Source organism: Centroberyx gerrardi, chromosome 10, assembly GCF_048128805.1.
Source record: "Centroberyx gerrardi isolate f3 chromosome 10, fCenGer3.hap1.cur.20231027, whole genome shotgun sequence".
Lineage (NCBI taxonomy): Eukaryota > Metazoa > Chordata > Actinopteri > Beryciformes > Berycidae > Centroberyx > Centroberyx gerrardi.
In genome coordinates, this window is record NC_136006.1 from 1,671,739 (window position 1) to 1,685,695 (window position 13,957).

General features: G+C 44.0%; 1 protein-coding gene across 1 annotated transcript; it reads left to right on the forward strand.

Annotated features, from left to right (window-relative positions):
* Nucleotides 1-12,725: 12,725 nt before the first annotated feature.
* Nucleotides 12,726-13,957, forward strand: LOC139931506 (trace amine-associated receptor 13c-like). The gene is made up of 2 exons (XM_071925029.2): nucleotides 12,726-12,901; nucleotides 13,141-13,957. Exons 1-2 carry the CDS (start codon nucleotides 12,726-12,728, stop codon nucleotides 13,955-13,957), a joined length of 993 nt encoding a protein of 330 aa, XP_071781130.2.

The window sequence follows — 13,957 nt, forward strand, 5'->3', positions numbered from 1 at the left end:
ACAAGGGGTCAAGAGTGTTCGTACCAATCAACAGTGGGTTATCACTGTTTGAACGAAGGTCAGGAACAATCAAAGCCAAGGTGGAAATTTCAGGCTCTAATTCAAAGAGGTTTTTTGGGAACTTTATGCTGGTCTCAACATATCCCAAGTATGCAAAGTTCTGACCATTTGCTCCCTCCACTTCAAGTAGATCACTGATGGGCTTGACAGAGCTTTCAGATAAGTGATTCTTGTAAAAGGACATGGCTACAACTACGCTGGCTGTACACTTGCTGCCTATCAATCGTCTTGGCAATGTAGCATTGCCAGTAACTTCATGGTTTAAGCTTACAGTTTTTTCTTTGTTCTTCTCTGTAAACGTGGGACATGTTCTATCCCGAGCTCCCATTTGTCCATCAGCAGAAGCCTGGACTAGTTTAAATCAGGTGAGTCAAGTGTGCCATGCTGGAGCTCCCAGACACATTGCTTTTCTCCGAGTGATTTTCTCTTAGCCTCTACCGAAGCTGGATGTGACCATCTTCACCACACCTGAAACAGTACCACAGTTTAGGTTTTGGGACCCTTGCAGTGATTTGCTGAACTTTTTTATTTTCTGGCTTATCTTTAGCCTTTTAGGCACTGCTTCTTGAACCCTTTTGATTCTATTTTTGCAGGGTTCTCTGTGCTGCAAGCTTTGAGTTGTGTTAATTGGGACTGAAGATCAGCGATTTGCCATTGAGGTCATCGGCGGTAGCAGAGGAAATATTCTCAGATTCTGCAAGTAAGTCAGAACCATCCATGTATGGCATACATGCTTTTGTCTTAGTTATACCAAAGTGCTGCTTCATTCTTGTGGCTTTGTTGGCCCTTTTATCTTCTTCAGTACGAAGAAGAAGAAGCTCGGCCAAGGATGGGGACTCCTTTTTACGCTGTTCAAGCTGGAGGCTGTTTATCAAGGGACCATCCCAGCACCCACGGCAGTATTGCTTGTGGAGTTGATTATCAGCATCACAAGCAATACCTCCTCTACTGATGACAGAGTTCAAAGCAGTGTGTAGCCATTACAGGTAGTCAGAAGCCTTCTCACCAACATCCTGGTTGGTGTTCAAGAATAGAGCAAATTCAAGGTTCAAGGTTAACTTTATGGTCATTCAGGACTATACATGGAAGAAGTGCACAGCAGAACAACATTTTTTTTACATCTGGCTCAAAGTGTAATAAATATGTTATAAAACTATGAAAAATATACTATAAAATATATTACAAAACAGAATATACTATAAACAGACATGAGTATATTGCACACAGTGAGTATATTGCACATGTGTTGATGAGAGTGAGAATCAAAGGCTATGAGCAAAACACACAGGGTATGAGTAAAACAACGGTAGCACAGCTTTCCTAGACCAGCACAGTTTTTCAGTCCAATAAGTCCACATGTGGTTGTGTGATTGTGTAAGTGCGTGTGTGTGTGTGTGTGTATGTGTGTGTGTGCGTGTGCGTGTGTGTATGTCTGTAGGTGCATGTGTGTAGTTAAGGAGTCTAATAGCTTGGGGGAAGAAGCTTTTGCAGAATTTTGCAGTTCTGCACCGCATGCTGCGGTACTGCCTGCCAGAGGGCAGAAGGGCAAACAGTCCATGGTGGGGATGGGCGGAGTCCCTAGCAATCGTGGTGGCTTTGATCAAGCAGCGTTTGTAAAATATGTTCTGAATGGATGGGAGAGAAGTCCCAATGATCTTCTCCGCTGTCCTCACCATTCTCTGCAGGGACTTCTGATCTGAGGCATTACAGTCTCCATACCAGATAGAGATGCAGCTGGTCAGTACAGTCTCTATGGTGCCTCTGTAGAACATAGTGAGGATGGGAGGGGGGAGGTTTGCTCTCCTCAACCGTCTCAGGAAGTGCAAACGCTGCCGGGCTCTCTTGGTAAGGGAGGAGGTATTTAGGGTCCAGGTCAAGTCGTTTGTGATGTGCACCCCCAGGAACTTTGTTCTCCTGACTGACTCTACAGTGGTGCCTTTGATGTATAGTGGAGTGTGATTGGCACGGTTCTACCTGAAGTCGACAGTGATCTCTATTGTTTTGTCGACGTTTAGGGACAGATTGTTGATGTTACACCAGTCCACTAGTTGGTTCACCTCCTCTCTGTAAGCTGATTCATTGTCGTCGCTGATGAGACCAACTACCGTTGTGTCGTCCGCGAACTTTACGATGTGGTTCATGCTGTACTTGGCACAACACTCGTGGATCATCAGGGTGTACAGCAAAGAGCTCAGGACGCAGCCCTGAGGGGCGCTGGTGCTCAGTGAGATGGTGTTGGAAGTGTCATTACCAACCCGTACTGACTGGGGTCTATCTGTAAGGAAATCCAATAACCAATTGTTCAGGCCCAGTGGACCCAGCTTGCCTACCAGGTGCTGGGGGATGATTGTATTAAAAGCTGGACTGAAGTCTATGATTCTAAGATAACAGCATTCGCACATAAGTGTTCTTTTTCTCCAAATGTGCCAGGCTCAGATGGAGTGCAGAGGATATGGCGTCCTCAGTGGAGCGGTTTGGATGGTATGTGAACTGGAACAGGTCTAGTGTAGAGGAGAGACTGGAAGTTATGTGGTCCTTGACCAGCCTCTCGAAGCACTTCATCATGATGGGAGTGAGTGCTACGGGGCGGTAGTCGTTGAGACATGAAACTGATGACTTCTTTGGCACTGGTATGATGGTAGTGGTCTTAAAGCATGAGGGGACGACAGCCTGGCTCAATGAGATGTTAAAAAATATCTGTGAGGACGAGTGCTAGTTGGTCAGCACATTCCCTGAATACACGCCCTGGTATGTTGTCAGGACCTGCAGCCTTTTACGGGTTGACACTGTTCAGGGTCCTCCGGACATCAGCTGGGTCGAGACAGAGTAGCTGGTCATCATGATGAGGGGTGACCTTCCTCGCAGGGGTGCCTCAAACCGTCCAAAATAACTGTTGAGCTCATTGAGGAAGTCAGTGTTGTCATTGCAGGGTGGTGGAGCAGTAATAATTCATCACTGTCTTTTACAGTGGGGTAGGCGGAATCAAGCAGATTCAAGTAAGCTTTGGGGGAGGCCCTTGGACCTAAGGACTTCACAATGTTTGCAGCCGGGGGTGAGAGGCTCTCGGCTGTTTTTGTCATGACTTTCTGAAATCAATGGATCATTCAGACAGAATTTGACACTGCCATACCATGCATCATAATCTACTTCAAAAGTGGGCTGGAGAGCTCTCCCAGAGAAAGGCTTCAGCTTATAGGAACAGCTGGCTTGAGAAGCGATCTCGGCACTTTTTACAATGTGTTCCACAATGACACGTATGCCCCTAGGTTTCTATTGCAGTAGAGTAGGAGGGGGCATCCCGGTGTTACCAGAAGGACGGAGCAGGCGCTAGCGAAGTTATGGTTTCTACTAATCCTCGGCTCCAGCCGTGCCGCATCCCAGCAGGGAGCCACATCTACCTTCTCCCGAACGTTACCAGGGAGATCCCGGGTCCTGTCACCCCTTCCTCTCCCAGTGCTCCCTGGTGTTCGAGCTGCAGCCTTCCTGCTTCCCTTCGGATCGGTCAAAGATAGCCTTTGTCATCACCCTCATGTCCGGGAGAGCCTTGGCTTGGGCCAGCGCCCTCTGGGAGTCCCAGGCCAAGGCATGCTCCAACTACTCCCGGTTCACGAAGGAGATGAGGAAAGTTTACGACCATCCGTTGGTGGGCAGGGCGGCCGGCCACCGTCTCCTCAGCCTGCGCCAGGAGTCCCGGTCTGTCTCGGACTATGCTATCAAGTTCCAGACCTTGGCTACAGAGAGTGGCTGGTGTGAGGAGTCCCTCCTCCTCCTCGCCTTAAGGACCCCGGGAACTCCCATGGGAACCATGCGACAGCCTTGACGCCGCGATCGCCATGGCCATCCGGTTGGACGCTCGACTCCGGGAACAACGCAGATTCATAGAATTATAAGCATTCTGGTTAAATCTAGGCTATACTTCTCTCAGACAAAGTGACGAAACCTCATGCCTTCTGACATTTATAGATACTCTGTTTAAGGCAAGGTTTACTAGCCCACTGTTGTGGGAAAATTGCAATATTCTGGAGAAATTGTTCTAATTTTGCTCAAACCATTTGTGGTGTTAGGTTGCCATACTCTTCCCAAGTGCCTGCACTGTAAGGCAGGAGGTACTAGGAGCCTGAGTTTGAAAATTACAACAGAATGTTACGGATTACTCTTTAAACTAGTGATCAGTAATCTCTAGTGGATTACATCGTGAATGTAAACTTTCCAAACGTGGATATGTGCTACATTGGCCTGGAAGTGCAAAGCATAACCACATTTCACAAAACAGTTTAACAAATTAGAAAACAATTAGCATTTCACAAAATAATTTTCATGTAAAAAACAAAAAACAAAACAAAACAGAAAACAAATAAAATGAAATAACAAATAACAAACTGCCTTCCATGTAGTATTAGGTCTGCTGATTCAGTCCCTGTGTTAATTCTCACCTTAAAACACATTTTTATAAAATTGCTGTCCCTTATGATTGATGGCGGTGCTTTTTACATGTTAGTGCTCTATCCAGTTTTTATCATTGTGTTTTTGACGGACCACAAAACGGGGCCAGCCAATACTAGTAGGTCTACTTGTCAATAACTGACTGACTGACTGATTGACTGACTGCCGTGCAGGTTATATTTTAGATGTAATACTAACAATAAACAGGAGAGGGACACACAGGACACAGACTGTCTCATAGAGACCATGATTTCTGAAGCTTTACTTCATTTTGTGCACCTTGTGTCTGATTTTATGAGTGTATCCGTATGGGACAAAAATATGAACAATGATGCTGTAATCTTCTGCCTTGTGTGTTTACCTAAAAACATTTGATGGGGCTTAAGACTGTGACTGGATTGAGAAAAATGATTAAATAAATAATATACAGCAAACATTGAAATAAGAATAGAATACTTCTTTCTTAACCAATACTTCTTCCAGACAAAAAGTGCTATCAGAGGCATACAATCTAACACCACATATTTCATAAAACTCAACAGTTGCTATCCTTCTCCATGCTCAGGCAGAGTGGGGTTTGCCAAGGCAGTTCCAACTCTGGGCCCTTCAGCTGGGAGATGAACTCACTAACCACAAGGCTATCCTGCCCCCAATGACAAGGTCAAAAGCACATGGTCTTTATCTAAAACTGTAAGCCCTGTTTGAGAGAAAAGAAAGGACTAACTCTTAATATTTGTAACTTTTAAAATGTAAAGATGCCATACTTGCTGTGATATACATATGCAATGTCGAATTCACAGCTTACATGAAACTGGGTTCTTGCCTAAAACATTTCATGGTGCTTGCAACTGTGATTTGGAAAATGGAAACAACAAAACAGAAGAAAATGAATACAGCAATCAAAGAACGACTCCAATTAGAACACAATTATCTAACCAAAAGCTGCATAGGAGTTATATGAATTCAAACGCAGAGCCAGTCCTGTAATTGAAAAGACACAGGTTTGATATCTGCAGCCAATGTGTGTCCATATACAGCCATATACCTTGTCCAAGTGTCCTTGAGCAAGATACTGAACCTATAACAGTTCACTTATTGTAGCAGCTATGGATAAGAGTGTCACCTAAATGCCCACAATGTTAAAGGATAATTCCAGTTATGGAAATCTACAGTATATCTCTCTACAGTATGCTGGCCTCACAGGAGTCAGGCTGCAGTATCTGAAGTGTAACAATGAGTTTAATAGATTTTCTAAACCAGGGGTAGAAAAAGGCATAGATCACAGGGTTTAAACAGGAGTTAAAATAGAACAAAAAGACCAAAAATGAAGCACTGGCCACGTTCTCCTGGCCTGCAAGAGAGACACAGAAATGTGGACAAAAACATATTAGAAACACAGCTATGACAATACCAAGAGTCCTGGCTGCTTTCCTCTCAGATTTCTTAGCAGTTACAGTCACTGAATGCTGGAGTGTGACAGCCACAATGTGGGATCGCATGGCACGAGCCTGAGACACAGCCACCACAAATACTCTCATATACAGAACTATGATGACAGTAATGGGAGCAGTAAAGGTCAAAACAAGGTCAACAACTTCTGTGGTGTATTTGGTGACCAATACACAATCTCCATAACATGAATTAGACCTACCTGGTTTTCTCAGGTGATCATTTAACCCTAACCCATACAAATAGATTTTAACTCTTTTCGGAGTGATTTTGGTTGGGTAATGCAGATGGTCACAAATAGCCACATAGCGGTACCCTGATATGATATGAGCACCATGTTTCCTACTGAGGCAGAAGGAAGGATGAAGGCTACATAGAGATACAGAGCACACATGAAGTCACCCAGAAACCAGCAGGCCTCTATGAGGAGGATTTCAGCTGGCATAAACAGGAGGCCTGCGAGGAAGTCTCTACCCTATAACCCTGTCAGATGCAGAGAAGATTGTCCATGCCTTTATCTCCTCAAGACTGGGCTACTGCAATGCACTCTTCACTGGGATCCCTAGCAGGAGCATCCAGAAGCTCCAGTGTATTCAGAACAGCGTTGCCAGGATCCTGATGAGACTGCGAAAACACAAACACATAACACCGACTCTGTTTTCACTGGCACTGGTTCCCTGTCTCCTTCAGGGTTGACTACAAAGTCCTGCTACTTACTTACAAATGCATTAATGGACATGCGCCTCCCTACCTACAAGAACTGATTACCCCACAAACCTCCATCCGCACTCTCAGATCTGGCAACAGCTTCTCCTCATCCGGGCCCCCAGTACCAAGTTTGTTTTTCTCTCTATAGAAGAGAATTATGTACTTTGTCCCTCCTTCCCTCTCTCGCTTTCTGCAATCATCCTCTTCATTTCTATCTTCACTCTCATCCTCCCTCTCTCTCTTCTTCCTCACCTCTCCCTCCCTTGTGTCCTTTCCCTTCCCAATCTCATGTACAATAACAGTAATTTCATCATTGTTGACTGTGTTGATAGCTTTATTCATGGTGGTAAAATAGTTACGTGGCTTACCTTTGACGCTGATGTGCCAGGGACTGTTTGTGTGAAAGGAGGAGGAGAACAATACCAAGGAATGGTCGGCTGCATGCAGCACTGGCCTGTCTAATGCAGGGCGGGAAAATCACTCTTTAGTTAACAGATCACAGTGGTTGGCAAATTCACAACCCACTCTTTTAGTCTGAATATTATTTTTTTTTTAGAATAGAGTAGGACCTACAAATGACTTTGATTATGCTGCACAAGCTGTATGGAGTAATTTTATGGTAATTTGCACTTTTTGGAACTTTAAAGAACCGGCCCCCATTGACTTCAGTTGTTTTGGAGAAGGCTGCTAAGGAGTTGTGCTGGTAACCGCCCTGTGTGTTATATGGACAAACAAACTTACCTGTGTTTTTCATTTTTGGGTGAACCGTTCTTTTAAAGTTGTGAAAGACTGTTTTCAGGTTTGGGATGTGTGAGGCTGGTAGAGTGATGATTTGCATGTATGGGGCCTGTCTGCAGTCCTCAGCATCTCAATGATGTTTTCAGTCTGCAGGTTGTTGTGGTGAGGGGGGGAAACCACCCTTCAACCAGAGGATCTGGTTCAAACCCCTGTGTCGGGTAAGCATCTGCCCTGCTGAAGTGTCCTTGAGCAAGAAACTGAATCCCTACCTGCTCCTGGGGTGTTGCTCTGTAGCTGACTCTGACCTCTGACATCCCTGTGGATGGAGGCAGAAGAAAAGAGAATTTCCCTTCAGGGATCAATAAAGTACATTATCATTATTGATTAGGGGTGCAAGCACATCAGGTGCTGGAACTGGATTGTTTTTGTTAGGATTCTTCTTTTTCATCTTTTTCTGCCTTAAAACAATCTGTACCTCAGAGACTGTAAGTCCTAGAGCAATCAAATTTGGTGGATATGTTTCAAATCTCCCCCACTACTTAAGCAAGAAAATTTACACAGATTGGCCAGATGTTGGCGCTATAACAAGCAACTTTACGTTTGCCCATTTATCCTAAGACCTAGGATCATTTTTTTTCCTCAGATTTCTTGGGTCAAGATGTATCCATTGCACATACTGGTTCTATTTGCACTAGTTCATTTCCACCATCACTCTCCACTGCTCCTGGGGGGATCTGGATGTCGGGGTGGATGATGTTCGTGCCAGGCAGTCAGGAACTTGCAGGTATCATCAAGCAGGGGCACTAGGACCCAGTCTACTGGATCTAGGGCATCACCCAGCTGATCCTCTCCCTCATGTCCTTCACATGCTTGATCACCATATGGTGATGGTTGCTGCTCTCAGGCTTCCTTGGCTATGTTGAGCAGCTCTCGTGGCCGCCAGCTGTACAGCATCTTGAAGGGGGTGAAGCCGGTGGAAGCTTGGTTCACTTTCCAGACGGTGAAGGGAATGTAGGGGAGCATGAGGTCCATGGGAGCATGGGAGATGAGGGTGAACAGCTCTCGGGTGACAGCTTTGGAGGTTGCCTTGTGGAGAGGGATGGCTTCTGGATATCGAGTTGCGTAGTCCGCCATTAATAACATGTACTCGTGTCCCCTGGCTGACTTCGGCAGAGGTCCCACGAGGTCCATACTGGTCCTATCGAAGGGCACCTCGATGATGGTAAGTGGCACAAGGGGGGCTTGGGGTGGCTTTCTGAGGTCCACTGGCAGACCGGGCAGCGCTGGCAGATGTTCTTGACCTCAGCCTCCATGGAGAGTCAGTGGAACCGGGCCCAGATCCCAGTCCCTCTGTTGTGCCACGCAGTACAGGAGGCCGTTCTTCATTTTAAAATATTGGGAAAGGAGTCGACCCATTGTCTGTAGGTTCCCCTCCATATCCAGGACCTGGTTCCAACAATGCTTCAGTCACAATGTTAAGCCTCTTGTTCTGAGAATTAAATTTTTGCCAGGCCTCTGGGACTGGCCTAGAAGAGTGAAAGGCAAGGCAAGGCAACGCAGCTTTATTTGTATAGCACATTTCATACACTGAGGCAATGCAAAGTGCTTTACAGAGTAATAAAAAATTTAAAAGTGCAAAAGTACAGACAAGAGATCCACAAGATAAAAGACTTAAAAAGTAAACTAGTGCAGTTCAAATCAAGTGAAATAGAAAGATAAAAGAAAAGACAGTGCAAGAGGATTAGAAAAGTGAAAAGTGCATTAAAATCACATTTAGAAGAAAATAAAAAAGATATATATTACAGTGCAGATGAGTGTTGCCCTAGATTTCTTAAAAAGCCCTGACGAACAGAAACGTTTTAAGCCCTGATTTAAAAGACTGTAAAGTGGAGGCAGACCTCAGATTTTCTGGAAGTTTGTTCCAGGCCTGAGGAGCATAAAAACGAAAAGCTGCTTCTCCATGATTTGCTCTGACCCTGGGAACAGTAAGCAGACCAGGCGGGTTCTGGCGGGTTCATAACATTGAAGGAGATCAGAAATGTATTTTGGTCCTAAACCATTAAGTGCTTTATAAACATGCAACAGAATTTTAAACTCAATTCTTTGGCACACAGGAAGCCAATGCAGTGATCTCAGCACTGGAGTGATGTGGTCCATTTTCTTAGTCCTGGTCTGAACCCTGGCAGCAGCATTCTGGATGAGCTGCAGTTGTCTAATAGCTTTTTTAGAGAGACCTGTAAAGACGCTGTTACAGTAGTCAAGCCTACTAAAAACAAATTTTTCAAGTTTTTCAAGGTCCTGCTTCTTTCATTCTTGCGATATTTTTAAGGTGATAGTAGGCAGATTTTGTAATTGTCTTGATGTGGCTGTTGAAGTTTAGGTCAGAGTCCATGACTACACCAAGATTTCTGACTTGGTTTTTAGTCTCCAGTGAGAGGGATTCAAGGTGAGCAGTAAGTCTCTCCTCTTTGGCACCAAAAACAATTATTTCAGTTTTATCTTTATTTAGTTGCAGAAAATTGTGGCACATCCAGTCATTGATTTGTTCAATGCACTTATTTAGTGAGTCTATTGGACCATAGTCATCTGTTGGTAAAGCTATGTAGATCTGTGTGTCGTCTGCGTAATTATGATAGGAAATACTGTTTTGCATAATTTGAGCTAGTGGCAGCATGTAGAGATTGAACAGAAGAGGCCCGACGATCGACCCCTGGGGAACTCCACATGCCATGAAAGTAGCTAACTGACTGACTACCCATTGCTGAAAGTCGCACGAGAAGTGGCGTCAAGACCTACACAGTTATGGTGGTATACGTGATATTGTGTTGTTTGCACTGTCATGGTGTGTTTCTGCACCCGGATTCCAAACTGGAAAAACATGGTGGCTCGTTTGGAAACTTTCTCTTATATTACGAAAATGGTTCACCGAAATGTGTTTCTGAAAACATTTGAGGCGAGAAATCAGCCATGCAGTTGCTGAATCTGTCTTCAGTTTACATCGACAACGGCTAGTTTAAAAATTTGTACACAAGTTTCGGGAGTTTCCAGAGGCGGCGAGTCACGCTACTACAAGCGTCCCTTCAAATCCCGAATTAACATCTGCATAGCAACAGGTACGTCATCGTTCATTTTATTGTCCAGTCAAAGATAATGTTTCTTCCGTGGAAAACGTAGTTGTCAGGCATCGCAACCTGAGAGAGCGAGAGAGAGAGAAACCGAATCGAGAGAAGTTGAATTGAAATCAGTGATAGACTATTACAGACTGAAATTATTAGTATTAAACAACATAGAAATTAATTCCCGGCAGAAATATCTCAAATATTAAACTCCATCTCGCCGCGACTGAGGCTCAGTGGACTGACTTAATTTCAGGCTATAGTCTACTTTCTAACTCCGGTGCTGGTGAATGTGCAACCTGTTGAGAGTGACACCGGTGAAAAAAACTATGGAACTGTCTGCCCATTGAGCTGAAAATGCAACACAATCTTAATGCTTTTAACAGAGGTATTAAATCATGGCTAAAAGAGAAACAACATTGTTCTCACACCTAATACTCCTGTAGACACACCTGTATTTTGTATTTTGTGTATTTGTGGATGTATTTTTGTGGATGTATTTGTGGGTGTATTTTATGTCCTTTTTTTTTTTTCTTCCGTTTCTTATCTTTTTTTCTCTCTTTTCTTTCTTTTCTTTTCTTTTTTCTATTTTAACTTTTTTTTTTTTTTAAAAAGCCTCCTTTGGACAGGTGTTGTAAATTAGCGTTTCGCTACAAACACTAAACAGTGCATCTGGTCCTTGTGCATAAATGTATGTTACAATTCTAATGCTACTGTGATGTCCATGCCAAATAAAATAAACTTAACTTAATCTTCCTCGCATCCGTGTGCACGTGGAGTGTGCACGTGCACGTGGAGTGTGCATGCATACATAACGTGTGCACATAAGTTTGCTCAAGTGCATCTCCATACACAAGTGAGGCTTAACTGTGGTTGAAGTTCAAAATGTGTATGTGTGTGTGTGTGTGTGTGTGTGTGTGTGTGTGTGTGTGTGTGTGTATGTGTGTGCGTGCGCGCGCATGCACACGTGCATGTCAGCTTGAGCGTGTGTGTGTGCGTACATGTCTGTGTGTGTATATGGGCACTCAAGACTGGAAATTTAATGTTAGTATGTTAAGTTATGTTTGAATGATATCTCTAATATATTTGAATAAATGTCTCAAAATAGACTGCAAACTTTGAGGCCCTTTTTCTCAAAAACATAGTTTGGTAACAGTCAAGACATAAAGGGGCATAAATGCCCCTCTTTCCAACATTGTATTAAACTCAAAATGTCTCCAGGGGTCAATGTGACTGAAAATGATAGAGCAGGTCACGGGCAGAACAGAACACGTATTATACTAGGATGTGAAAGCCAAGAGGAGGCCTGGTTTGCACTAGGTCTACTAGGGATGTGCAGAGAGCCCAGTATTTGTATTTGTAGCTGTATTTGTTGAGGAAGCAAAATTATTTGTATTTGTATTCGAATAAAAGTGGAAATAGGCGTAACAATCCTGTTTTTGTTTTTATTACACTTCTAATTTTAGGATATTAAAGTGTTAAAATAAGTGTTCTTCAATAAACTATTTCACAAAGGAGGGTTCCCACAGCAAGTCTTGAACCCCAGTCTCCCAGACCACGGACGACTGCGCTGACCACTCAGCCAAAGATCAACTCTGCCAAAGATCTACTCTGCAGCACAGACCTGCAGCTATTTATACATTCATGACACATAGACAGACAGCAAAGCGGAGCAGAGGAGAGAGACGGAGACAGCGATGTAACCTCGCTACGCTACGAGTCCCGACCTGCGCGCTGTTATTTGACATGTTTTTTATTTTCTTCCCGAAAACAAATAATTTTTTAAATATTTGTATGAAATAAATATTCGTAAAAACCCACTATTTGTGCTTTTTTATTTGAAGTGAGGAGAGCAAAAAGAGGAGTAGAGAGGGTGGAAGGATTGGGAAGGGAAGAGGAGAGAGGAAAGGAGACGAGGGGCAAGAAGAGATGTGAGGAAGAAAATAGACAGAGGGCAGCAGAGACAGTGATGACGATGGAGATGAAGAGGATGATGCAGATAGAGAGGGAGGGAGGAAGAGAGGGACAAAAAGGGAAGACAGAGAAAAAGAGATGAAGGGAGGGCGAGAGAGCAAAAAGAAGGAAGGGATGAGGGGAAGAGAGAGAGATAAAGGAAGAGGGGAAGAGAGAGATAAATCAGCTGTAAGATAGAGAGCTTTGGTCAGAAAGCTGCCAGACCTCAGCAGCTTCTCCTCTCCTCCTCTCTCTCTGATGATGGAGACCCTGGAAGGAGGTGAACTCTGCTTTCCACAGCTCCTCAACACTTCCTGCAGGAAGCCGACGCGTCCTCACTCTGAGACCATGCTCCTCTACATTCTGCTGTCCTCCATCTCTCTGCTCACCGTGTCTCTCAACCTGCTGGTCATCATCTCCATCTCCCACTACAGGTAGAGATATACTTCTCAGCATAGCATAAAATGTTTTAAAGACTAACAAGAATACATTTTGGGCTTTTGGGCTACAACACAGATGTTGTCACATTTAGGCCTTTGATGAGTATAATCAGAGTTTTTGATGATACTTTTGTGTATTAATAATGCTTTGCATCTGCTATATCTCAACAAATTATGACACTAATTTTGAGACTGCCACAACTACTCTACTTAATGATATTCTCTCATTCCAGGCAGCTCCACACCCCCACCAACCTCCTCCTCCTCTCCCTGGCTGTCTCAGACTTCATTGTTGGTCTCCTGATGCCAGGTCAAATCCTCCACATAGGGGCCTGCTGGTTACTTGGGGACTTCATGTGTGCTCTCTTTTACTATGCTTCCTTTATTGTGACCTCTTCTTCAGTAGGAAACATGGTGCTCATATCAGTCGACCGCTATGTGGCTATTTGTGACCCTCTGTGTTACCCCACCAAAATCACTCAGAGAAGAGTTAAAATCTGTGTTTGTCTGTGTTGGGTCTGTTCTGTTTTCTATACCATTCTGATACTACAGGATTTCCAGAGAGAACCAGGCGGGTATAATTCCTGCTTCGGAGAGTGTATGGTTGTCATTACTTACATTGCAGGAGCTGTTGACCTTGTTTTCACCTTTACTGCTCCCATTACTGTCATCATAGTTCTGTATATGAGAGTATTTGTGGTGGCTGTGTCTCAGGCTCGTGCCATGCGATCCCACATTGTGGCTGTCACACTCCAGCGTTCAGTGACTGTAACTGCTAAGAAATCTGAGAGGAAAGCAGCCAGGACTCTTGGTATTGTCATAGTTGTTTTTCTAATATGTTTCTGTCCATATTACTATCCCTCTCTTGCAGGCCAGGATACCTCAAGCAATACTTCATATTCAACCTCTACGATCTGGCTGCTGTTTTCTAACTCCTGTCTAAACCCTGTGATCTATGCCTTTTTCTATCCCTGGTTTAGAAAAGCTATTAAACACATCGTCACACTTCAGATACTGCAGCCTGACTCCTGTGAGGCCAGCATACTGTAG